The sequence below is a fragment of the Poecilia reticulata genome, chromosome 1, assembly GCF_904066995.2.
Source record: "Poecilia reticulata chromosome 1, P_reticulata-male-v2, whole genome shotgun sequence".
In the NCBI taxonomy this organism is placed as follows: domain Eukaryota; kingdom Metazoa; phylum Chordata; class Actinopteri; order Cyprinodontiformes; family Poeciliidae; genus Poecilia; species Poecilia reticulata.
The window spans coordinates 24,671,632-24,698,856 of NC_088830.1; the positions used below are offsets into that span (position 1 = coordinate 24,671,632).

General features: G+C 38.6%; 1 protein-coding gene across 1 annotated transcript in view; it reads right to left on the reverse strand.

Moving 5' to 3' along the window:
* The window catches only part of usp43a (ubiquitin specific peptidase 43a), a 122,952-nt gene that overhangs the window by 17,102 nt on the left and 78,625 nt on the right, over nt 1-27,225 (reverse strand). The window contains exons 10-14 of the mRNA XM_008414659.3: nt 26,777-26,854; nt 26,446-26,575; nt 24,625-24,744; nt 11,700-11,949; nt 6,688-6,846 (exon numbers count right to left, since the gene is read on the reverse strand). Of these exons, the coding sequence (XP_008412881.2) occupies nt 6,688-6,846; nt 11,700-11,949; nt 24,625-24,744; nt 26,446-26,575; nt 26,777-26,854 (737 nt within the window). The remainder of the gene's footprint in view (nt 1-6,687; nt 6,847-11,699; nt 11,950-24,624; nt 24,745-26,445; nt 26,576-26,776; nt 26,855-27,225) is intronic.

Below are 27,225 nucleotides of genomic sequence, written 5' to 3' on the forward strand. Positions count from 1 at the left end.
TGGACTCTCCTGGCACTCTTTCAACAACCTGTTACAGGTCAGATCCAGTATTCTGCTGCTGAGCTCCTCCGGCTGCGGTTTCATCTACCTGCACTTCCCCCTGCTTCACTACTCATCTCGGATGCAACTTTCCTACCACGCCGGAAATACATCCACCGCGGGTCTCGTCGGAACTTCCAAGAGGACACGTCGAAACCCATACAATCCATCTGGTCTACCTCTCGTCGTCTCCGGCGTGCTTCCAACCGGGTTGTTGACCGCAGCGTGCTAGCTTGCCTAGCCCGGTCAGCTAACACTCCTGCAAAGTCTGATAACTCCTCTGTAAACTTCGGTCTGCTTAACATCCGCTCACTCACGGGCAAGGGACATCTCATCCAGGATCTCCTCACTGACCGTAAGTTTGACTTTCTATGCTTGACTGAGACTTGGCAACAACCTGATGACTTTTCTCAGCTCAATGATTCTACTCCACCGGGGTTTGTTTACATCTGTCAACCCCGTGGCACCGGCCGGGGAGGAGGTCTCGCGATAATTCACCGCGAGAAGTGGAAAGTCTCGCCGTTGTCTGCTCCCACCTTCTCTTCGTTTGAATCAACTGTGTGTCAGCTCTCTGGACCTACCCCCACCATCATCACAACCATCTACCGCCCCCCGAAAACTAACAGTGACTTTCTGAATGACTTTGCTGCTCTTCTCACTCACCTGTCAACCCTCTCACCAAACATCATAGTATTGGGTGATTTCAATATTCACATGGACGATGGCAATAGTTCTCTGACTAAAGACTTTTCATCCTGCCTCCAGAGCTTTGGTCTCCAGCAGTTCATCAATGTTCCCACTCATTCTAGGGGTCATGTCCTGGATCTAGTCTGTTGTTCTGGTGTTTCCCCCTCTGATTGTACAGCTGATGAACTTGCCATAACTGACCATTTCCTCCTCTCATTTAATATTTGTCTCCCTCTCTCAATCACTAAGCTTTCCCGTCTTATCTCCTTCCGTAACATTAAGGATATTAATTTAAATTCTCTCTCCTTTGGCGTCAATTCACTCATGGACAATATATACTCAACTCTAAATTCAACCACCCTTGATGACCTGGTCTCACATTACAACACTGGTCTTCACTCAATACTCAACTCTCTTGCTCCGTTAAAAACCAGATCTGTTTCTTTTGCTCGTTCTGCCCCCTGGTTTACTCCTGAACTTCGGCTCATGAAGGCCAAAGGACGGCAACTTGAGAGGCTCCACCGGAAAACTGGACTAGTTGTTCATAAAGACATTTACAAAAATCACATATTACATTATAAGGACTGTATCACTCAAGCCAAATCCTTTTACTACACTGGTTTAATCTGTTCAAATGAAGGCTCCACCAAGTCAATATTCTCACTTTATAAGAACATCATTCAAGTTCCGGACTCTCTACCTTCATATTTGTGTTCAACTGATTTTTGTAATTCCCTCATGTCATTTTTTGACAGTAAAATTCTTAAGATCCACCAGCATCTCAGCTCACAACCCTCCCCCTGTCCTACTCTTGAACTTTCTCCTCCAGCCCACTCCTTCTCTTCCTTCCAGCTCCCAACAACATCAGAAATTACAACCCTTATACACAAATCCAAGTCGTCCACCTGTCTGCTTGACCCCTTCCCACAGTCCTGGTTAAAGCCTGTGCCCCATCCATACTCCCTCTTATCTCTGCCATTATTCACTCCTCTCTCTCCACTGGAACAGTTCCTGCTTCATTTAAAATTGCTGCCATAACCCCTATCTTAAAAAAACCTGGTGCTGATCACTATAATCTGAATAATTTCCGTCCTATCTCCAACTTGCCTTTCATCTCCAAAATTCTTGAGAAGGTAGTAGCATCCCAACTTCACACTTATTTATCCAACAATAACCTGTATGAACTGTTTCAGTCTGGTTTTCGTCCCCTCCATAGTACAGAAACAGCTCTCATTAAAATCACCAATGACCTCCTTATGGCAGCTGACTCCGGCTTGCTGTCCATTCTCATCCTACTTGATTTGAGTGCAGCGTTTGACACTATCTGCCATACCACCCTACTCAACAGACTTTCCTCTATTGGCATCACTCAGACTCCTCTAAACTGGTTTAAATCATATCTCTCTGGCCGCACTCAGTTCATTCGGATCAAAACCTTCTCTTCCCAGCCTTCCTCTGTCACATCAGGAGTTCCACAGGGATCTGTCTTAGGGCCCCTTCTCTTCATTATTTATCTCCTTCCCCTTGGCAATATTTTCCGCAAGTATGGCATTGATTTCCACTGTTATGCGGATGACACCCAGCTCTATGTTTCCAGTAAGCCCGCCTCCAACCTCCCACCATCTTCGCTTACTGACTGCTTGACTGAAATAAAATCCTGGTTCTCCTCAAATCTGCTTCAGCTTAACAGTGATAAAACAGAGGTTCTTCTCATTGGTACCAAATCTACTCTGGCCAAAATCAAAAGCTTCAGTCTTGTAATTGATAACTGTCCCGTTTCTCCCTCCCCTCAGGTAAAGAGTCTGGGTGTCATCCTTGACAGCACCCTGTCTTTCCAGTCTCATATTAATAACATAACCCGCTCGGCTTATTTTCACCTACGCAACATCAACCGCCTCCGCCCCTCCCTTACTCCCCATTCCACTGCCATCCTTGTTCACTGTCTTGTGACATCACGCCTGGACTACTGCAACTCCCTTCTGTTTGGTCTCACCCAGAAATCTCTTCATAAGCTCCAACTGGTCCAGAATTCAGCTGCCCGTATCATTACCAAAACCCCATCCATGCACCACATCACTCCTGTCCTGCAAAGACTCCATTGGCTGCCCACCAAGTTCCGCATAGATTACAAAATTCTTCTGTACACTTTCAAGGCCCTTTACAATCTCTCCCCACCATATCTTTCAAATCTTATTCATATTGCCATTCCCTCTCGCTCCCTCAGATCATCCTCCTCAATCCATTTCACTGTCCCCTCTGCCCGTCTCACCACCATGGGGAGCAGAGCTTTCAGTCGCTCTGCTCCCCAACTATGGAACTCATTACCACCATACCTTAGAAACATAAAGTCATTATCAAATTTTAAAACCGAACTCAAAACACACCTTTTTAGATCTGCCTTTTCCACATGACACAATTGGTTTGCCTGATTTTACATAGTTTTTATATAGATACATTGTTTTGTTTTATTTATTTTTATCTACTTTTACTTGTTACATTTTATTTGTTTCTGTCACAGTTTTTTTTTTTACTATTGTACGGTGTCCTTGAGTGCCAGAAAGGCGCCTTTGAAATAAAATGTATTATTATTATTATTATTATTATTTGGTAAAGTCTAAAATAATGTAAAATGTCTGGTAAGGAAAATATAACACCATCACATTTATTTTCAAAATAATGGCTCAACTTACAAATCGAGCGCTCGTGATGAAGACATTATAGGAGTCTTGCTCTGCTTAAATCTCAAATAATTAGCTTGGTCTGCTGTTGAGGTGAGAGTAAAGTCGTCTGAGGGATCCAAAGAGCTCTGATTGGCTCAAATAAGATTCGGTGAGATCATGAGTTTGGTAGAGAACTTAAAATGGTCTCAAAATAACTGTTTTCCATACCATCTGATGGTATGGAAAACAGCCCCAAAGTGGTAAATATTAAAAACAACAGAAAACGTGCCCAGATATTCCCACTGCAGAAAACTCATCTTCAAAGCAAAACGCCAGGAGCTGAAAGAAAGGAGCCTCTACAACCCCTAAAATGTCATCACAGAACCTACAGCAGGCTATTGCTAGCATTAATATTAAATGCTATTATACTTCTACGATCAGGAAGAGACGGCACAAGTTTAAGTTTCATTAAATGTGTGCAAGGAGGAAAACATGAAAGTTTGCCAGAGAACCTATCTGTTCAACCTTGCATGAAAATATTCAGTTACATTTTGTCACCTTCCTAAACTAACTGCCACGGCTAAGAAAAAATCAGAATATCCCCTTTTTTCACGAAAAAAGAGGGACATTGTTGTTTTTTTCTGTTCTCTTGATGTTGTACAGAGTAAAAAATCTACTCCGCCATCATTACTGGAGCCGTTTTGTTGTAGTTTGCTTATTCAGTGTTGTAATATTGACAAACTCTAAATACATTCACAATCCCCCGTCCTCAACACAAAAACCTTAAATAAATAAAATTTGAAACATATTGTGCACTTCTTTTCAACCTACATGAATCAATATTTTTGTAAAATTGTTTTCTGTGAAATTACAGCTGCAGGTGGTTTAGACTGCGTGTCTCTCAGCTTTGTACAGTCAGACATTATTTTATTTTGACTTCAAGGGGAGCGTTCACATGCAGCAATTTCTCTGCTTTTTTTTCTAACGACTGCAGAGCTTCCATCTGTGTGTGATTTATTTTCTCGGTTTATATCCAGCTGTTTTGTGGAGACCCCAGAGACTTGTTAGACAGCATTAGCAAACAAACGGCATCTTGAAGAGCAAGGAACGCAGCAGACAGGTCACAGTTATGAAACAGTAGGGCCAAGGTCTGCAACAAGAGAGATCTGTCTAAAAAAGAAATGAAGTAATAATATGTGAAGACTGGAAACCTACCAAGAGGTTTGTAGTCCATCTGCCTATACATAAAGTAATGTTTTCAGTTTGCCTCAAGACATTGAGAAAAACACACAAAACATGGTGACAGTTTTTTTTTCTGTGGTAAAAAACAAACACTGAATCCTGAAGACAGTGTTTGTTTGAAGACAGTGCCTCACAGGAGGCACAGAGAAAATTGACTGATGTATGAAACTAAACACAAGGCAATCCTGGAAGGCAAACATGATGGAGGCTGCAAATGACTCAAGAGTGCAGTGGAGGTTCAGCTTTTAGCAGGACAGCATTGTAAGCCAGAACTACAACCGACTGGCTCAAATTCAGGCGTAATTATTGTTAGAGTGACTCAGTTAAAACCCCAGGCGTAGTTTTAACTGAGATCCTTTCAGATCCCCCTGCATCCAGGCTGCTCAAGCTCAAAGTATCTTGCAAACACAAACAAAAAAAGTGTAAAAATACTCCATCTCTGGAGCTGGTGGACAAACACCACAAGCTCTTGGACTTGTAACAAAAAGTGGATCTACAAATGGGGACGGCTAAATACATAGCAACCCCAACCATTCAAGTTTTCATTAAAATAAAAGTAAGTTATTTACGAATAATTAGAAAAGGAGCTATGAAATTTGTTTTACTGGCTTATTTGAAAAGGTTTTAATAAATTACATTAAGGTTTGTAATGACAACGTGACTAAATATGAAAACCTTCAAAGGTTGTAAAAGATTTTGGGAGCCCTCAATATTGTTGTCAACTGTAGGTATAAAGAAGAAGAAGGTCATACTATTGAAGCAAACAGTAATCCCAGTATGAGTTAGATTCATTTCTCTGCGGCAGTGAAATGTTTATTACTATATTTGCCAAGACAGAACCGTTCAGAGCTTTTTCTCAGAAACAGGATTCACAGAATAGATTCATCTACTGAAGGGAATCGTGACTGAACTATTTGCTGTGGGGAAACATACGATCATCTGTGAAGATCGTGACAAGCATACTGAGCTCTTTTTGAAGCCAACCCGTGATTAGCAGTTGTGTCTTTCTAAACATATTGTGAATGCAAATGAAGATTGATTCTAGGCATTGTTTCTTACAAATGGATGTGCAATTTTATCAGCAAGAGATTGAAAATGGCCAGTTGATCCCTTGCCATATTTTGAGCAGGCAGATCTTTGGACAGCACAGCGGTCCCGCTGCCATGTGACCAAGGCCTTCCTGCATTTCAAAAATACAAGAGAACAGCCACTGCTCTGTGTGCTAAAATCTGCATCACCATTTCCTTTCATTTTGTTTCATATCGTGTCAATTTAGAAAGAAAAAAAATATTTGAATAACATTTGATTAGATTATAATCAGTCAACAACCAAATCTGTAGAGTATTTCTATAAGTGAGCTTTAAAAGCTTTGAAAGGCATCACCACAGCTAGATTCTACAAAAACATGCTTTTGTTTTTGTAGAAAACAAAAGCAGACTGTGTGTCTCCCAGACAGTCTCCCAGACTGTGTGTCTGGGAGACTTTTAAATACTGATAATAAATCAGTATTTATTATCTGATTTCAGATAATAAATACTGATTTATTCTCTGAAATCAGTATTTAAGTAGTTATCAGATTTGTGCAACCGCCTGTTTGTGGTTACATTCAAATATCAGACCTGCAGAGCTGCTTCAAGTGTTCAAATTCAGTTCTGTGAAGCATCATCTGCTCAGACAGATTTCTCTGGTAGAGGAGACATGCTTCGGAACAAATTACCTGCTCACTTGAACTTGGAAAGTTTCGTGCCTAAGAACTGATGAAGTTCTGGTTGGCAAAGCAACAAATGTTCACTCATGTTACAATTTTTAGTGAATATTTTCTTGCTCCTGTTGACGTAAATCTTAAAAGCTTTTTTTCCTCGCTCCTATGAGCTGTTGTAAACGGCATAATGTCAGAGCGTTGTTGTGACGAGTGAGAACTTCTTAGAGACAGAGGCCCAACTTCAAAGCGTCACATTTCTTTTAAGTTAGTTTTGACATATGAAGCACTTTTATAGCAGCAGAGGGAATTTCTGAGTTTGTCATTCTTAGAGGATATTAACATTGCCGGAAAACATACCTCGAACAGAGCTGCTGGCCGACCACGGAGGAATAACGTTGCGTCTCTGGTAGAAAAGGATGTAAGCTCCCTTGGTACACACTTCGTCCTCTGGCACCAGATCCACGCTGCTGTCATCGTAGCTGTACCACTGGCCGTCCACAGAGTTCCTACAGTAAGCTGGATCAGAACGTAACATGCATTTATAAAGGCCTCGTTAAATTGAAACTTTAAAACCCTAAATGGATCCTTTTTTAATTCGTTGTAGCCTCCAGACATAGAAAGAAAATGATTTTCACAGGCTTCACTCTGCCATTCATGTCAACAACTAGTAGCATAAAAACCGGAGTTATTTACTCTATTAAATCCTTCTTCTGTTTCAATCTTTTTACACGCTCTGCATTAGCAGGAAGAATCTGTTATTCTCATGATGATGCAACTCAAGCTGTAGAAACAGAAAGGGCTGAGACACATACAACGTCTCATAATTACCGGCAGCCTTAACCTTAACATGTAGCTAGGGAAAACAAGATGTTGAAGATTCAGTGCCATTGTCCCTTCCCATCAGGCAAGTTCAACAATAATCTAGTCAAAACAACATTTTACAAGTCAGCTCTTAAAGCAACAAAGTAAAAACCATGAGGAAACATTCTCATGAGGCTATAGAGAGACTTTGAATTGCTTTAGTTGAGTTGAAGGTCCTGAAAATGAATAACGGTAAACCTTTATGGCCGAGCTAAAGTAGATGCAGAAGAACTTAAAGCCTTGGTTTCATCACGATGCATATCTTTCAATAAAAGCATAACAGAAGTAGCCAAAGGTCGCTGCCAACGGCTGGTGTATCTGGAGAACGAGAGCTCAGCTGTGCCTACAGCAGCAAAATGGGTTTCTGCTAAAAAGCAACAAGTGAGGAGAAGCAGAGCCTGGATACCACTGAGAGTTTTTCTTTTCAGACAGACCAGGAGCAACACTTTTGTCAGCAGCTTGTTTAAGCTGATTTGACTTGACTTGAATTGTTTTGTTGCCATTTGTAGTAATTCTTTTTGTCATGACGCTAACTTAAATTAGGATTTTGCAGGTGTTTTAGCAGGTAAATTGTGTGGTACCTTTACATTTGGAAACTTTGCAATCATTTAGTTTGATGAATTTGATCAAAACATGTTTAATGTAAGCAAACAAGAGCGCTGAGTCACCCTGAGCAGCGGTGGCATTTGCGGCATGCTCACTCTCTGCTGTATGACTGAAAATTAACGGAAAACGTCTGAGGACGATAATGATGTTGTTTCTTGAAACAGGAGTGAATGAAGTAAGTGTAAACAAATTTGCTGGATAAGTAGGTCGTTATACAAGACATTAGAGAAACGGCAATGTTAATTCTTACCAGTGCCAATTCTGCTTATCGCTTGTTTGAAGAAAAAAACAACACATTATTCTGAATGCATGTTCAGAGCATGTGGTACATCAGTGGAGCGGTGCTGCGGTGATGAGACTGATACTGATTGGTTCCTGCATATGTACATAATTTTCATTTCATGTTCCCATTAAACTCGGCAGCGAAACATTTAATCATACGAACATAAATGACCTTCAAAAAAGCATGTTTTTCACAGATGGTTGTGAAAGAAATCCAACTCCATCATACTTCTCTAGCAACAGGTTTTATCCTTCCACACACCGTTTTTACCATTTGACTCAAAATTCAATTCAAAATATTGTTTTATAAAATTTATATTCAGATGTTTTATTGTTCTTGTACATTTATATCTGCGTTTTAGGGAAAGATCATTAAGGAAAAAACAAAGTTGACTAGGGACAAATTTAGGAAAAGTTGGAGGAGAAACTGCAAGGAAATACAATTAGTGGAGTCTGAACTGGGGTGAGAGAGATAACAGCATCCGAGAGCAAAACCAGTGGAGTAGCTAAAAGGCACAACATGCAAATGATCATGCTTTTCTATAATTTTAGCTTCATTATCCTTCACTGCTGCCTTCTTTTACCATCATTTTACCTGTAAGACCCCCATGCATCACTCGCCACTCAGCAACTTAATGAGACACTTCAAACCACTTTTGGTCCTACTGATTTACTCTGAAATCTTGACTCCATCATCCTCCCTTTGAAGGGATTCTGCAACACAACCAGCCAGGAGAAATTACAGATAGGGAGCCTAAATCAAAACAAGCTGCTGGGCAAGATGGCGTTTGCCACACATCTTAAAATTGTGTCCCAGGCAGCTCTGTGGAGAGCTGGGGAACTTTTTGACATGTACCCCAAGGTTCAATCCTAGGACCCCTTCTTTTCAATATTTATATGCTCCCACTGGCTCAGGTTATAACAGGACATAGGATTAGCTACCACAATTATGCGGATGATACACAGCTCTACATCACGATGTCACCAGATGACTCTGAACCCATCCATTCACTGAATAGATGCTTAGAACAGATAAAGGTGTGGATGTGCCAAAACTTTCTCCAGCTGAACAGAAACAAAACTTAAGTTATTATCTTTGGACCTACAGAGGAGCGAACCAGAATCAATGCACAGCGTCAGTTATTACAACTGAAAACCAGCGATCAGGCCCGAAACCTGGGAGTAGTGATGAACTCTGACCTGAACCTTCAGAGCCACATTAAGACAGTCACAAAGTCAGCATTCTATCACCTGAAGAACATCTCCAGGATTAGAGGACTTATGTCTCAGCACGATCTAAAGAAACTCATCCATGCGTTTATCTTTAGCCGCATTGATTATTGCAATAGTGTCTTCACAGGTTTGACTAACAAATCAATCAAACAGCTGCAGCTGATCCAGAACGCTGCTGCTCGTGTTCTCACTAAAACCAGGTAGAGCACATAACACCAGTTTTAAAGTCCCTACACTGGCTCCCTGTAGCTCAGAGAATAGACTTCAAAATACTGATGTTAGTTTATAAATCACTGAACGGTTTGGCACCACAATATCTTAAAGATCTGTTATTGCTGTACCAACCGTCTAGACCCCTCAGATCTTCTGGTTCTGGTCTGCTCTGCATCCCCAGAACAAGAACCAGACGAGGAGAAGCAGCATTCAGTTTCTATGCACCACAAATTTGGAACAAACTTCCAGAAAACTGTAAAACAGCTGAAACACTGTGTGCCTTTAAATCTCAAATTAAAACCCACCTGTTTAGAGTTGCTTATGGCTAAATTGCGGGTTTTAATGTCTTAGGTTTGAGAATCCTTGTAAGTTGCTAAAACTCTGAGGTTTAAGAATCCTTGTATGATGTCGCTCTGCTAAAACTCTGTTCGAGGAAACCCCATAAGGGCAAGTCCTCATGTGGATCGATGTTTTTAATGTTTTTATCTTTACTTTTAATAATGTTTTTATCTTTTTTAATCTTTTCTAACTCTCTCTCTTTCTCTGATTTTATTTTAATTATGTAAAGCACTTTGAAATGCCTTGCTGCTGAAATGTGCTATACAAATAAAATTTGATTGATTGATTGATTGATTGATTGATTGATTGATTGATTGATGATTCTCCAACTCCGGAAACACCCAGTGGTTTGGAAAATACCATAACTTCCTTTGCTTGGGAAACTGCATTCCATAATATTAACCTCTAGACCCTTTGCACTTAAGGGCCCAGCATGTTCAAAGCGAAGTCGAATTGAAGGAGAAAAACCTTTCTCCTTCCAGTTTGAGGTCACCCGAATGAATGATCAGCGAACTGTGATAGTAAGATTCTCCATAAATAAATCAGATCCTGCCAGCATCACCTACCAAACTAATTTTAATGGATCAAAATGTCTAACTTGTCTAAACTGTTCAGAATTGGAACTTGTGAACATTTTGAATTTGTTTATATTCCATTTAATAAAAAAATGAAGCTTGAAATTTGATTTAAAAAACAAGTTGAAGTTAGTTAAATGCTAACTTCCACGGTGTTATGTCATACTAATAAAATAAAGAAAAATGTTGATATATTGTTCACCTACGTGCTTTTTCAGGCCCAGCCTATGCTGCTTCCCACTTACTTGGTCTCTGTGCTCATATATAAAATAAATCTGTTGTTTAAGGGAAACTTTTCACATCTCTAACTCTTGCACAGAGCGGAGGTGCAATCACAGTCTGTTTAATAATAAACTGCATGTACATACTGAGCACATTGTTTGTGTAAAGCAGCTTTCATCGTGACGGCAAAATGCAATCTTATGTTTTCCAGCAGTAAAGTTCCAGAGCAGCTATTAATAGCTTCTGACTAATTTCTCATAAATTACATTTAGAGTTAATGTCTTGAAATCAGAGAAATTATAGCCAAGCACTTCAAGGTCTGCAAGAGAATATTTAACTGACCTTAAGCCAAGAGAAAAATACATATATTTCAAGGTTAAATGTATATATTTCTAAGTTTATCTTTCAAGCCTCATGAAAAAGGTGAATATTTATTTTAATGTTCTCTCGTTATATTTCTATTATTGGTTGTCATGGATGTTGCCTACTTTCTGTAGATTAACTGAGGTCAATCAAATTACCAGGAACACTTGATCTGACTAATCAGGTATTTGCTCTCGGTGGAAATCAAAGGTAATTATGTGTGTGTGATGAGTTGCAGCTGAACTCAAATATTCTGTGACTGGATCAAGAACAGGGCAGCATCTTGTCTTTTAACTAAAACAGGGCAGGTTTTGTTTGGTTTTTAAAGGGCGGATGTCGGTAAGGTAATTCTGGGCCAAAAATTGGTTTTGAAATGATCTGAACTAACCAATTTTTTATTTTTTTTGTATCTCTTGGATGAACAGGAGAAGAAGTGAGATGGCTACACTGTAAAACATTGGAGCCACATTTAGTTGTGTCTACTCTGGCTTCTACTCTAAGTCAAATAGATTTAGCCAGTTTTAGATTTTGAACCTAAATGTGAGTTTGTGAAAGATAAACTTTCAGCAGTAAGTTGTGTTAATTTTTTATTAATTTGATCAAACCTCCAAGAGTTGAATCAACTAGAGTTTTTAGGTTAGCACTTAAAAAACTGAAAGAAGAAAAGCTCCATACCTGTATAGTGTCCTCCATGCATTCCTCCATGATGGTTGCACACAGCATAGAGGTCGTACAGGTAATCTTGTGGGAGGAGTGAGTCAGCAGGAGGATGAGTTTGACCTGAAGTCTGTTTCCGGGAAGAGGAAGAAGAGCCCGAATGCAGATTCTTCATACTTTGACTACTCTTCGCTACATGAGGGGCCATGTTCAGCGCAGTCAGGGGGAACCGAACCAGGGTAGACAGCTTGTTCCTCCGTTCACCAACCTGTTTGAACATTTCAAGGACATTGTGAAAGATTGTTAGACCAAACAATCATTTTAAAAGTTCATAAAGTGGCAACAAGAAGTTTTTGCTTGATTTAAAAACGAGGAATGCATGAAACTGAATTAAACAAAATTCAAACCCCAACATGCAGTCATTAAGAATGGAAAAGAGGAGGCCATGAAAAGAAATTCCACTAGAAACCCTCTTTAGACCTATAAAATTATACTTTTCCTGTCCTTAAAACTTTTAGCATATCACAATATCTCATATATCCTAAAATACATTTCAATGATTCACAGAAATGACCAAACAGAAAGGGGAAGGACTTCTGTATCTAAAATGTGACCTATTTCGCTTAACTTTTCCATTTGCACATCCTAAAATTCTCATTTCTGATCCTGTCTTAGATTTTTATCTATTTTTTTTATTTATACTCTTTAGTTGTTAAAACTTGGGGTGTCCTGATGGTAGTTTTTTTCCAGACACAGTATGAGTGCAGATACAGATAAGTTAACAAGCTAGTACTTACACTTCACCCAGACTTTTGAAAACAAAATAAGCCTGCAATACAGACATAAGATATAATAAAATGTGTCATAAAGTTGTTAAAAGAGTTCTTTTAAAACTCTAAATCAAAGCATATAATTTAATTTCACCTTCACTTCCATTTAGTCTTTGGAGAGATTCATAACCAATTTCAGAAACAAACATTAAGGAGGCTAAAGTTTGTAATTTTGTGTAATTGTAATAACACATCAATTCATTACATCTCTGTAATTCAGATTTCTAATGAGGTTTGACAAAATAAAAACACCTTTTTAAAAAGACATCTTTTTCATTAAGCCTCTCAATCTGTAATTTAATGTAACATTCTAATATTAAATAAGGTTTAATTCGCTGCAAGAAGAAAATAATGAGTAATTATTCTGCAATGTGTTTCACTTAATGAAAAGAAATGTGGAAACAAACTAATAATCCTCAAATTTGTTGAGATGCACATATATTTAATATCATATAGATACAAAAAAGTTAATGGAAGAATGAATTATAAACATAAAAATTTAAAATGCACCTACTCTTACTTTTGAACCTATAGGAAAACCCCTTTAAGAAGCCACCTCAGCCTGACTGAGTGGTTTGTTGACAGCCTGTTCACACTGAAAATGTTGCTGAAGTCTATAGAAACGCCAACATAATGAGAGGTCGGACAGTATCAAAAAAATGCGGGAGGTGTTGCCCCGTTTTCTGAGCTATCAGCAGTTTTCCCTTATCATATGTTCAGGTCGCAGAAAGAGCCTTGTTTGCAAAAACGAGCTTCCGCAGGGACAGATTCTTCCCCCAGGTCGTCTCCGATGAAAATAATGAAACCTTACAGCCTGAGTTGTCAGCTGCTCTACTTTGAAATACAATAAGCATATTTTCACTATCACAGCCTGCCTTTTTTTTCTTTTCTTCATATAAAATGGCTGTACATACACATACAAGTAGGTACTGCTTCTTTTATCCCTTATTTTCTTTCCCCTGAAGATGATCTATTTAATCTTAATGTCTTGTTCCATGTGACTGCCTGAAACTGAGGTCAGATTCCAGGTGTGTGAACAGAATATTGGCTAATAAAGTAGATTCTGATTAAAACATGACATTGCTGTTTCAGTCTGAACTGACTGAATGTTCAGTATGCAAGTGAACTTCATTTATACTTTCTTCACAAGTGTGTTCCTGTCCCAATCGAAGCCTTGCAGCAGCCTTCTGAGCAGACTGGGGACGGATAAGATCCTTCGCATTCAAGCCCATGAAAAGTCCCTTACAATAATCGAAAAAAGATTGAATAAAAACATGAATAATCCTCTCTGGTTTTGCAGTAACATGTTTTCACAAGTCGTGCAGGTCTAATTCAAGGCAGCAGACGTTTCCATCACCAGCCAGACTGCTGCCTGGGGACAGGGATTGAAAAAGAAAAAGTCCAGACAAAGCCAGACATGGTTCATTTCTGTCAAACCTGAAGCTCCAATGTTCTGCAAACACCATGTGGTACATGAGCGGGCGTGTTGTGAAGCCCCGGCTGTTCATTTCCAGAGGTAACACATGCACAGTGTCTACCATGTTCCCCCAGATTGATCCCGGCTCCACACTGAGGATCGCTGGCTGTTTCTGGAGGCAGGGTAGCATAGTCTGATTGGCCAGACCGAGACGGAGAACCTTGAGGGAAACTGGCCGTTTTAAGCTCAATCACATTGCACACGTATTTTTTTAAGTTGGAAAACACACTAGTATTAGCTTGTTTAAAATATTGCTGACACTTTGAATCTGGCATCCAAAAGCTGAAGAATAAGTTATGATTTTCTGGATTCCACAGCTGAGGTGTATTTACTGTGAAAATGACAGACCTCTCTAATCTCTCAGTTGGAAAACTTGAAAAATCGACTGTGTATCAAATACTTTTTCCCCACTAGAAGAAGTTATGTTAGAGTAACTCCAATATAAGTAACAAGCTTTCACTGGCTGAATGGCAGGATTTTTTTAAGCGCTATTAAATATAGTTTTTAAAGATAACCAAAAACAATCAAAGGATTTACAAGAACTAGAGATTAGAAATCAGATCCATAGTCACTCTTCACTCAGTGCAGGCACACAGACACACCATTATTAACCCAAATAATGTAGACAACCAGAACAGCCTGATCTGTGTTGGTGATTAGACAGAATACAGCACACAGGAGAGAGGCAGACATGGTGTCAGGATGCATTTAATAACAACCTGTCTGTCGGTAATAAAACTAGGAAAATGATGCTGCACATGGGGAAGAAAACCTGAGGTGGTGCGGAGGACAGAGGCAAAGATCTCGGATGGTTGCATGTCATCACATTTCAGGTCAGCAAAGCTCAGCAAGAAACTGGGAACATTTTTAGCAAACTAAAATATTCCAAGAAGCTTCTATGGTTGCATCATTCGGATCCTTCCCAACCAAATGAATCACTGCGGGTCGTGATGGCTGCTCAGAAGTACATGCAGAGAGCGGTCAAGGTAATTGTCCAAACATCATTTCCATCACTACAGGATGTTGGCCTCAAAGGAATAAAAAGCAGAGCCAGTCTCTTTATCTGTGACCCGGTTACCTCTAGATGGGAGGTTCAGAAGTCATTAGGTACAGAGCTTCAGGAGCAAAGAGCAGGTTTTATTCTGAAATAATCAGAGCAGTGGACTCCTAAAAAAAAATTTCTTTTGCAGTGCAAAGAACAAAGTCTTGCTTAGTTGTCAAATGATGTAAATGTTGTGAATTTCTAACATACAAACTTACTGTAACTTCCTCACGTTTCTCCATTTTGATAATTCCTGCACTCATTTCCTATTTTATTTGCTCATTTATTTCCTTTAATTTAACCAGGTAGAACCCCACTGAGGTCCAGATCTCATTTGCGTGAAGGATCTGAAAAAGAAAATCTGCAACTCACAACAAGCTGGTTACACGAGTAAAACAAATTAAACCACATACATAAGTTTAAAACAAATTACAACACAATGACACCAATTAATATAATTGTGTTGTTTTTTCTTAAGAACCGCTTGTGAATTGCTGCAATGTGTTCAGATCTGAATTTGTAAATAGTCATTTAAGCTTTAATGTACCTTTTTAATGTACGAAACCTTGTTTCTATTTTACATCGTCACAATCGTTCAAATCAATCTACAACCTTAATGTCGTCTGTTGTCACCACTAATGGCTCGTTCAGTTTTGTTGGTTTTAAATTTTCCTGCTTTACTCTAAAGGCTGAAATGTTGAGAGTGATCATTTGTCACTGCAAATATTTTTCAGTCTGAATAGCAAAATAATTACATTTGTAGAGAACTTGTCAACCGAGAAAACTGCACGGGGGGAAATGTTTCATTTTTAAACTTGAAGATAATGTGGGTTTTGTCTACTGTTTGATTTGATTCCTGTGAAGCTTTCTGCAGCTGTACAGATGGCTGGGCCTTGCGGGGTGCATTCAAGTATCACTCTTGAACAACAGACTTCAGATCAATCTGGTTTTCAAACATCAATTTATTGTTCAGAAGAGAAAAGTTAATTACCGACTCGCTTGCAAAAACTCAAAAACTCCTAAATTCAACCATTTGTGATATTGAAATTATTTTCCAGTAAATTGGTTTCCTGTAAATGAGGTAAGCTGGTCTCTTTTAAACGGATAATTCAAAACAATCAATAAGCGTATTGTTAGAAATAAACTTCTCTGCAGTGTTGTTCAGCTGCCCATAAATATTATGAAAAATGGGAAAATTGAGAGAGGAGGGAAATGAGATACTTTACAGTGTTTGCACAATTATTAGCAAAATCTTACTTTTGAATATTTATTTTCTTTTATTACTCACCAACTATGCTCTCGGTTAGTCCAAAAATGTTAATAAACCTTCAACATGAAGAAAGTAAAAGTGAGATTTTGACTATCTTAGAATAACATGTCTGCACAATTATTTGGCAACTATTATTGCACAGAATAATCATGCAACTGTCATGGAGTGGGTTCGAGGTGGTCAGGAGAGACGCCGGCTGAACCCAGATTGTAGTGAAAATGATCAATTTAATGATGAAAGCTCAAACAGTCCAATACAGGCAGCACAGCAGTGAGTATAGCACACAGCTAAATACCGGTAGCAACTGACAAAAAAGACTGCAAAGAGAGCTAAGCAAACCAGGACTTTACAGTTCTACTGGAGAGCATAGACATGCGACAGTAGACGAGGACCCGGCAAGAGACAAGAACAACAGGTGGGTTTAAATACACAGTGAGGGTAATCAGGAAAAGTAAGCAGAGCTGGGATCAATCAACAGGGAGTACAGGACATCACAGAGACTTACAGGGAAACAAGGACAGAAAAAACCAAGAAACAAATACACAAAAACACAGATCGTCACAGCAACTAAATGAAAAACATTTTCCCATCTCACTTTTTGTATGTTTATCTGTTCAAGTAAGAACTGATACTCAACATTTTTCAATAAACATTTGACATTTAAAAAAATAGTGACAGATAAAGCCATCCTTGTTTTCAATAACAGCGATAAGCCTTCCAGTCATGGATTCAGTCAGTTTCTTGATCTGATGAAGATCAACTTTCTGTGGAGAAGCAACAACAGACTCTGTTCAGACAGCCGCTTTCTTTAAGTGGAAATTTCCTGCTTATGAGCAGCTCAACACCGTTCAGCTCATGAAATGGTTAAACTACTTGCCTAACAATTGTGCACAAAGCAAAAAATACCAACATTCATATATCTATGTTTGTAATGCATGTCGTGCCTCCTGGCCAATCTTTCATCTCTGGCAAGCCGTCCACCGGCTCTCTCACTTGAGTGTGTTTCTGTCTTTTATCTGCTGCACCGTATCTGGCTGTCCAAATGTATCGGGCAATTATCAGTCTGAGAGACATACTGATGTAATTACTGATGCATTTTAGATCTTCAAAAGATATAAAATGCCTGGATATTTCTCAAGCCAAACTCCCCCCACCCCCCACAAATAATCAAGGCAACAAAAAAAAATCTAGCTTGCTGACTGACAATCTTTTGAATAATCTAAATACAGAAGAACGTCAACAGAACACATTGGGATGAAGCACATTGGATAATCATTTTCATTCAGTAAACATTGCATCTGTAGTCTTATATGTAGCTGCAAACAGCTGTGCAGATTGATGCTGGTCATTTTGAACTGGGTATTAATTTAAATAATTTTAAGGTATTGCTATATGCCTTTCAAAACCAAATCAAAACAGCCCTTCTTATCAAAAGTAATGTTTCTGAAACCCACCATTGAGAGAAAACAGATTGAAAAAAATCCCCCTTTATCTAAAAAGCAGCTCTGAGTAGCAAGAACGTTTCATGCTCCGCTTTTCCAAAAGGAGATTTATTGGTTGTATTCATGAAAGAATTTCTCAAAAACTGGACAAGCTTTAAGAATCACAGTAGTTTCCACTGAAGCCTCTGCTCTCTACAAACATTAGATTAATCCTGAAAATAAAAGTAGTTTCCCTTTCGATCAATAAAACATATATTTTTAACTGAATTGAACGCACTATTATGCTCTGTCCACTTGTACAGCCACAGAGAGTTATGAAGTAGTGCAAGTAAGGATTAAAAAGTCAGACATTTGAAGATGCTGAAGGATTAAACTAATTACAAGAACCAAACCACTGATCTTTAAAACATAATCACTTCATAAACTCAAACATCAAGCTTCCAACTCCAGGCAATCATCCCAGCATAACACGAGTATCATTGAAGATTATTTATAGCTGGCAGTCACCGTCTATTTAAAAGACAGCAGGAAGATGTTTTCTTTAAGAAAGGCAAAGCTGCTTCTTGGCTCTCAGCCTAATTGTAGTGTTTGAAGATGTGACTTAACATGTGCACATTCTCACCCCCCTCCTCTCCTGCTCCCACTCCAACCTCTCCCCCTCACACACATAATGTCTTCCTGTCCTTACAAGGACTTTGCTTCGTCTCACATTCATGTATTGTTCATTTCTACAACCTAAAACTGACCCTTATGCTAAACCTAACCTAAAACACACAGGGTTTCACTCTGACACTCTTGCCATCTCTCAAGCAGCAGTTATACTTTGATGTACCAGCTGATTTGTGAGGAGTCTTGAAGAACATCCCTTAGCATTTCTATTCTTCCTAGAGGTACTTGCATTTCCTACAGTTCTATAGTTACAGGTAGATGATGCTACAGATAAAATATGCCAACATTTAACAAGTGGCAGAAGAAGAAAATATGTGCAGAGGAAATCAACGTGACAGAAGACGCCCCTTAGATGCAATGCTTCTTCTGTTCTTGGTGGCAGAAAGGGCTAGTGTCTTGCTCTCTGCATGCATTCTAGCACATCCTTAAAGGAGCCGTGTGTCCCCCTGTGGTTGGCTTTAAGAGTGCCTTAATCAATTTGTTTGGTTTGCTGAACCAGGCAGGCATAAAGGACCTGATGGCCCTGTTGGTCTTCTCCATAATGTAAGTCATCTTTCAGTGTGAATTGTGAATGAAATGCAGGATCAGTGGGTAGTGGAGCTTATCACCCCCAGGCCCCACTTTCCCAAGCAGAAATGAGACATTTCCGCTTATGAAGTGTCTTGTGAAATGTCTCATTTTACAAACTAGACAATGTGGTTAGATGCGATTAAGAACTCTGGTTTTACCTAAAGTAGAAATATATTGCTCATATTGCTTCCTACTGCTGAGTACAGAATTGCTGCTGCAATTTCTCTGCAAGCTGAGACACACGATTGATGTCGCTGTCAAAGGATTTCTTTACACTCCTAAAACCTGTGAAGACTACAAATATGCCCCCAACATCAGAAATGTCATGACTGACCTCTGACAGTTCTTTAAAACTGCTTCAGGTCACAGAGTTCAGTGGACTAAGTGAAGTCTAATCCAGAGACTAAATAATCTCTCTCTGCATGACAATCTGGACAGGTTGCTGGAACAAGGTGGTGACTGAGGCTTGTCTTATGATGCTTTGGGGAGCTAATGGTGTGTGACGAGACACAGAGAGGCAGGATGGCTTAACACTGGAAGTGGGTGGAGTTCCTCAGTTCCTGGCACACTTCCACAATTCATCCTACAGCTCACATGCGTTGACCCTCGGGTGTTCTGGCAACATGTAAATCTCACTGAACAACATTTGGATTGAAGTGCTTCTGGAAAAGGAAGATGTACGAAATACTCTGAATAGCTGAACCTTGTGGGAACATTCACCAACATTCAACATTCAGAGTTTTGGCTGCCTAATGTGAAAGAAGGTTAAATACCGATGCTCACAAACCAGGAGAACGCAGAATAAAAAAGGCCAAATCGTGTTATAACTGAGAGAAATCTCAGCAAAGCAAATAATTGTACGAGTTCCTGAACAAAAACTAAACAAAAATGTGAGAACGCTCAGCAAGATGTAAAACTCTGCCAGGTCAGTGTTTGACAACAACTCTTTGTCTCCAACCTTTTGGCTGTAGAGAGCAAATGTATGCTTCTTAAGGGAGAAGAGAGAACAAGATTTATTGCAAATGAGACCTCCCCGATTCTCTGAGCAACAGAGAGAATTAATCAGACTTTTTAGTTTGGATGGCAGCCAGTGGAAACAGAAACATTTTGGTTAGTTAGAGTCATCGACCAGCAGGACTTTGGAACAAAGACACAATCTACTGAAATAAGGATGAGAGGAGAATGCCTTCAGCATAATTATACTATAGTGGATTACAAACCCTAGAAGTAAAGTAATGCAAACACAGGCTTACTTCTCTTAATTGGTCTTTTCTTTTAAAGGGTATATATGTTATAATTTAGAGCCAAAACAACCTAAAAAACTGTAAAGGATAAATAAATTCCAGATGTCCATTCAGTTGACTCCCAGAGGAAACTAATACTTTGCAAACACACTTGTAGGAAACAGAAGAGCCTTCTGAGTTAAATCTAATGAAACATGCATTTTATGTTTCTCAGTATTAGACATAGAAATTAAAATAACTACCACAAGCTGCAAAGGCTGAACACATTTGAAAAGGACGTTATAAAAATGATGATTGTTTGCCCTTTAAATCAAGCAGCTAAAATAGATCTGGTAAATTAATAATTGTGTTCAATGTCCTCAAAAAAATACTGATAAAACAAACATTCCCTTTTTTTCTTTCTTGGGCGTCAAATTGTTATGCGATTCTGACTCATAATATGAGGGATGAGGACAAAGTAGTTTGTTTCCACAGCTACGATGGGTTTGGACATCACGATTCTCAAGCTGAGGATTTTGTCATCGCTACTGCATAATTTCAGACGTCTGTAACAGGATCTCACAATGATGAGCAAAACAAAGAATAATTTTCTGGGGGGAAAAAAAGCATAGTCATGCTGCAAGGTAGAGCTTCTGACTCTAATCTCTACAAGTCTTCCTCCAGTATTGCTCGGTGTATAAAGATGCATCTGAATAAACTGGAATATTATCAAAAAGTTTATTTATTTCAGTCTATAAACAGTTGAACCTGCATAATTTCTACCTCAAAACACCAAATGTACTCCAACATGCATTAATGCACACAGTAGAAACCCTCTTGGCACTAACCGTCTTGTGAGTTCAGCCAATCAGTGCTAATAAAAATGATTGGCTGCTTTGCAACCAATCAGCTTCACACGTGACATTTTCTGTTAAATAATTTAGATATTAGCAAATTTTCTGCAAATAATTTGTAAATACTGTAAATACTGGACCGCGAACAGGCTGGGGTCGAGATCAATTACACGCGTACAGACAGTTTCAAGGTTGCATTTTTTTGGTTGTAATGATTTTGTGCTCACAAGTAATAAAAACATGACATGTAAGAGTAGAATAATACATCAGACCAATAAAAAATTACAAAAATTCTGCTTCAAAGTTATTTTCAAAAGGTTTCTGCCCTCCACTCACTGGAATGCATATTCTAATTTACCGAGATGTACCTATAGCTCTATGCATGTGGTGCCATTCGTGAATAAAAACAGGAAGGCTCCAACCGAGGAGAGGAGTATCTTGGCTGTAGATTACATTTAATTCTACCAGTGGACTAATTAGATACTAGAATGTGGACAGCTTTTGTATCAAGCAGAGAATATTCAGCTCCATTGTGTTGTTTTTATCCAGAACAGCAGTGAAAGCCTGTACCACCAGTGTCTAAACGGGTCACAGAGAAACACCGATAGATGCTCTCAGTTCTGACTGTGATAAAAGCACATGGCACATAAAACCCACCGCCAGTGTCATTCAAACGCTGTGACCTACACGGTACAACGCAAGAGAAAATGTAACGGCACTAAAGTCGTTTCTTCAGACTTCACAACGTTCTGGACGGACCAAACGAAGGCAGCACAAAAACCCTTTCATGCCCTGAAGAGTGCTGTGTGTGAATGTGAACACTGGTAGGTCGGATACGTTTTTAATTATTTCAGAATTGCATTACGTCCACAAGCTAAAGCATTACAGGAAGCTGTCAATCAAAAACCATACATTAGATCCTTTCCACTTCGGTGAAATCATAAAAAAAAAGTTGTGTTCACCAAAGAAACTGAAGCATTCTGCCAACGGAAAGATAAAAAGAGTAAAAGTCAGAGAATTTAAGATGAATATAAATTAGCATCTGTAGAGAAATCAGTCGGCTGCACTCAAGAATCAATGTCTCTGAAAGCTTTGACCTGAACATTTGTGATCATCTTCAGTGCTGGTCTCAGGTTTATATCCCTCGTCTGTAATTATGTCACATAAATTTAGGTTTTTAACTATTTACAGTAAGAAATTGTGACTTCAGGCAGAAAGGATCAAACCGTAAAAATGCTCAGTGAATTTTAAAATGTTTGAATGTTTTTTGATCAAAGTAATATATGCAAACATTCTCATTAACATTCAAATGAGTATTTATAAACAACTTACAGAGAGAGACCACATTTTCAGTAACAACAAGCTTCAGGCGTCAATCTGGCCAGATGTTTACCAGTCTTATGGTCAGAAATGACATTGTTTATTCAAACTGGTTGATTTACAAGAGAAAAAGACAAGCTTGTGAGGAAAGTGCTAAAATTTTCTGTACAGCTCTGGTCTGAACTAATCTTGAGGTGAGGCTTTGTTTTCTACTCCAAAACCAGATCTGATGTGTTTAGATCATCCACTTGTGAATATTACGGCGCTGTATAAAAGCGAGATATGCATCCAGAGATACTGAACTGAAATACAAGACAACCTGTTACAAAGAAAACAAATGAAGGTGTATTCACCTGGTGCCATATTTGTTAATCCTATTGAATTAATTATGTCAAAGCACATTCAGATTTAGTATTAGTTTTTTTGGTTGGAGTCTGTCAGTGTGCTACAACCTGACTTTGGCAACATTTTCTCTGCAAAATTTAGTTCTGGACTCTCAATTCCTCATGAGGGCATTTTTGTTTATTAGTATGCACGCTTGGATTCACACAGCTAAAAACTAAAAAACATCTTTAGCAATCTAGCAGACACCTGAAGGCTCTCCATAAAATTTCTTTATTTTATAAAACTAGAGAACCCCCTCAGACATTCACTTTGACGCTTTCTTTTTAAAAATCTACAGTTTTTTTTATCCTGCTTTGTTTTGTTTTTTTTTGCATATGTACAATTGTTAACATTTTTGGCAATAATAAAACTTTCTGTTTTCACATCTGCTGAAAGCATTATATTATTTGTTAGAATGCTTTTGGTGTCCTTGGATCAATGATGGTATTCTTCAAGACAGAGAGAATCAGTTTTCACACTTGTTTAGTTGAATCTGCTTAGATTAGTGTAGCTGCTTTCTAAAATATCAATACTGGGCACAATAGGAGAAGATAACAAGAGAGGATGAACATTTTTACAGCTGGGAACCTTGACATATGCCATACAAATAAAAGTGGAGTATCAGGTGCTGGAAGGAGGTATTTTGTTTGTGAAGAAGTGAATTACTGACAATCTTAAAAATCATGAAAAGTTATCAAAACATGACACATGCAGCCATTTAGAGAATAAATGGCGTAAAAAGTAAGGAAAGAGTTTCGGTGAAGATTCTCGTGGGTGCAAAACACCATTTTATAAAAAAGTCAGAATATATCAGAGATGGAAAAGGAAAATGGATAGCTGGTCTGAATGTAGGATTGAAATGCAGATTTGATCAAGTTTAAGGAAATATTCATGAGGAGTAATTCACAGGAATAACAGAGGAAATGAAAGCAAAGGTCCGGCAGATATATAGAAAAACAGAAATCTTAATATTAGCAGGCTCAGAATTGGAATCTGTAATTATATTGTAGCAGATATCGTTGTCCTGAACCAATTAAGAAATAAATGTAATGTAGCTTACACAGATTCTGAACAAGTCAGCGCATTAATTAACTAAACTATCAAGCAAAACAGAAATACTGTTCAAACTAGGTATTTAAAAAAAAAGATGTATTCATCACCTTTCTTGACAAAGCAGAAATATAAAAAGTGTAATGGCTTTACTGCAGGCTGAGTGTTCCTTAAGTAAAAAAGCACATTAATGTGATTATTTGAGGTCATTATTTGAAATCCTGCCTCATTTATTGATAAAGTTTTTGTTTTATTTTGGAAGTATAAGAAAGATGGTTTACTAGTAAAAAAACCCCATCTTGAATATAAACTACACCTGGATCTGTAAAACCAAAACCACAAGATTACAGTTTACTGTGTCAAAAATTGGTATTTGATCAAATGCGATTGATCACATTTCAAAGCCTCCAATTAATTAAATTAAGATTTAGGTGTCCAACTGCTATCAAAAGTAGAAAATTATAAACTGGGAAGTTATCACAGCCACTGATGTGTTTAATATCTGACTGCTCTTTATTGGCCCTGAGGTTAGACTCTGTTGTTGGTTTATTCTTTATTTTTAAACTCACATGCGTGAACCAATTTAACATCCTAGCTCTTTTGCAAATTATTGACTTTTACTCTCTTATGTTGTAACTTATTTCCTGTTTACTCAGCTGAAGGAGCAAGAAATAAAACTCTTGGCCTGTCATGGATTTGATCACACGCTCATACAAAAACATTTATTTAAGCATTTATCCAACAACATGACATTAGTGCATGCTAAATCACAACCCCTGAGTTCATTATGAACCGGTTTCGGTTTCACACACCTGACGGAAGCGCTTGAGGTGGAGGATGAGGATGTCGGGCAGCGTCCACAGGCTCATCTTCACCATGCCCTGCTGCAGCTGCTTGCAGTGCGGACACTTCCAGGCGTCGTCTGGAGCGAGCTGAAATCAAACATTGTAAGGTTTTAGACACTATTGTTTGTTCTAAGTCTTAGAGTCAATGTGTCAGTTTTACATTATAAGCTTTTAAACACTTTTTGCACTTTTACACTTTTTAGTTCATTTAGTTTTGAAGGCCACTGAAGTGTTTCTCTTTGCCAAGGCATCACACAAGAACCAACTCATCCTGGGTGGAAACAGAAAACTCTCAAGACCTTCATAACCTGGTAATTGGAAAACATATTGATGGAAATGTTAGATGCTTTTCTGAACTTCTTCAGATTCCACTAAGAACCACTCCAGTCATAGTTGAGAAGTCAAACAAACATTTTGCCATTTAGGAAATATGAAGTAAAGAACAATGTTGCCCTTTACAGCAAATCATTATTTATATTAAAAATTAGCATAAACAATAATTTGCAATACTAATTCATTTATTTTTTTCTGTAAAATCCATCTCACCTCACGTCTGGGTTCATTGTCTGTCTCTAACATTACACCTTCTGTTAGTTAGACCCAGTCTCATTTCACTGATCCTTTTAAATCCCTCCTGCTTTTCCTCTTGGCCTCCTTCCGCCTGACAGCTATCTGGTGACCAATCAAGGACCGTCTGTCCGTCACCTCAATCTTCCAACTGAGCAATTTGGGATTTTTCACCAGCTCTTGCTGTTAGGTTTTACTGTCATCACAGAAAATGTGTTGCCAATATTATTCTGACCTGCAAATGCAGCAGAGTTGGGTTTTTTTTTTGTTGCTCTAGCAACAGCGCTTTCTCAAACTACGCTAGAACTCTCCAAAATGCCAGCCCTCTAAAAACCAGATGAGAGTTAATAGTGTTGCTGAGCTTTCACAAGGAGAAAGCTTGTTTTTTTTGTAAAAGTTTTATAAATCGCAAACTGTTTTAAAGAATCTGTGGTCAGTGTAGAATATTCCACTGTAGGTCTGACTAGTCGCAATAATGTGTTTTATTTTTATTTTTTTCCAATGCTGCGGTGTTTCTAATGCCAAAAATAACTGACAAGGCTATTTCTTCAAAAAGAACAAATATTTTCAGAATCTCAAAATGAGTTGTATAGAAGATTTTTATCAAATCAGTATCCAATGATTTCCATTTTTAATATATTCATTAGGTTTTTCACATTATATAAAAACACAATTCCAACAAAGACAAAGAAAAAAAATACTGCAAATACTGTCACCTACAAGGTATGCAGCAAAAAAAAAAAAGTCAAGATTTATGGAACCACTGCTCAGCCAAAATTTCAAGGGTCTGCAACTCCTGGACCTTTGTTGAGGGTTTATTGAAAAACTATGAAAGATTTCCAGGCTCATCACATACCTGACTTTCTATAGTTTTACGTTAAGTAGTACGTCCTTTAATATCCCTGAGCTCCCTAAAACAGTGGAAGCAACATTTATCTACCCTGACTGCAATAGTTAAACAATAAATGCAAACTTTAAAGTCTTCAGCTCAAAACCTAGCATAAATGGTCATTCTGGTCGTGGCGCTGCCGTTTTCTGCTCTCTTGTGAACAATTTAAAAGCAGCAGGGGAATGTTTCTGTTTCCAGCAAAGGAGAGCAGATCCAAGAGCACAGATAAACTTTCTCTCAGATTTTATATTGTTTCTCTTTTCACTGACATTCTGAAATGCAGAATTTTGTTCAACAAAGTAGAAGCTGACGTTTGCAGCCATCTGTCTCACCTGTTCTTCTTTGGTATAAAGCTGGAAGCATTCGTCCAAGGTGCAGTTGTGCTGCTGCAGGTGTTGCTGCTGCTGGCTCCTCACGCTCTCTGCGTCTTTCACCACCTCCTCGTGGATGTTGCCAAACAAACTGAAGCAAACACAGTGTGTGTCGTTGGCATGCAGTTGCTAAATTGTGTTTTCGCTGCTAGAAGCAGTGGGAGTCTATGTGTGCTCCATCTTACAAAGATAAAACCGATCAGTTAGTGTTTTAGCAAACAAGCCCCTCTGGACAGCATCAGAAAACGCTCGTTACTTTGTGCTAAAAATGAAACTTTAGGGCAGCGCCTACCGTTCTTTAGAGCTGTGGTCCCACTCAATAACAAGCTTCACATGAGGAGGTCCTCCTGGCCCACAAGACTTTAAAGCCCTGCAACAGAAACATGTTTTAAGAAACTTTGTTTACACCTTCATAATATTTGTTCTTTAATAGTTCTTGCAATTTTGTCACCCAAATGTTTCAGATTACTAACTATATCACTAAAAGTTTTAATACTGAAACTGCTTCCAATAACTATTATGTTTCAATTAAATATAATTTTAATTAATTAGGAAAAAAATGTTTTCCAAGCCAACCTGTCCCTGAAAAACTCAGTTTCTTTTTTTTTTTAAGGCTTTGTTGGCTCTAGTGGTGTTTATTTGAAAGTAGTTCGACACCAGCATGAGGACTAAGGCCTCAATATGTGGGTTGTGCTTTGCCCCTGCGTCACCACAGCACCCCGAAAAACTCAGTTTAATCAA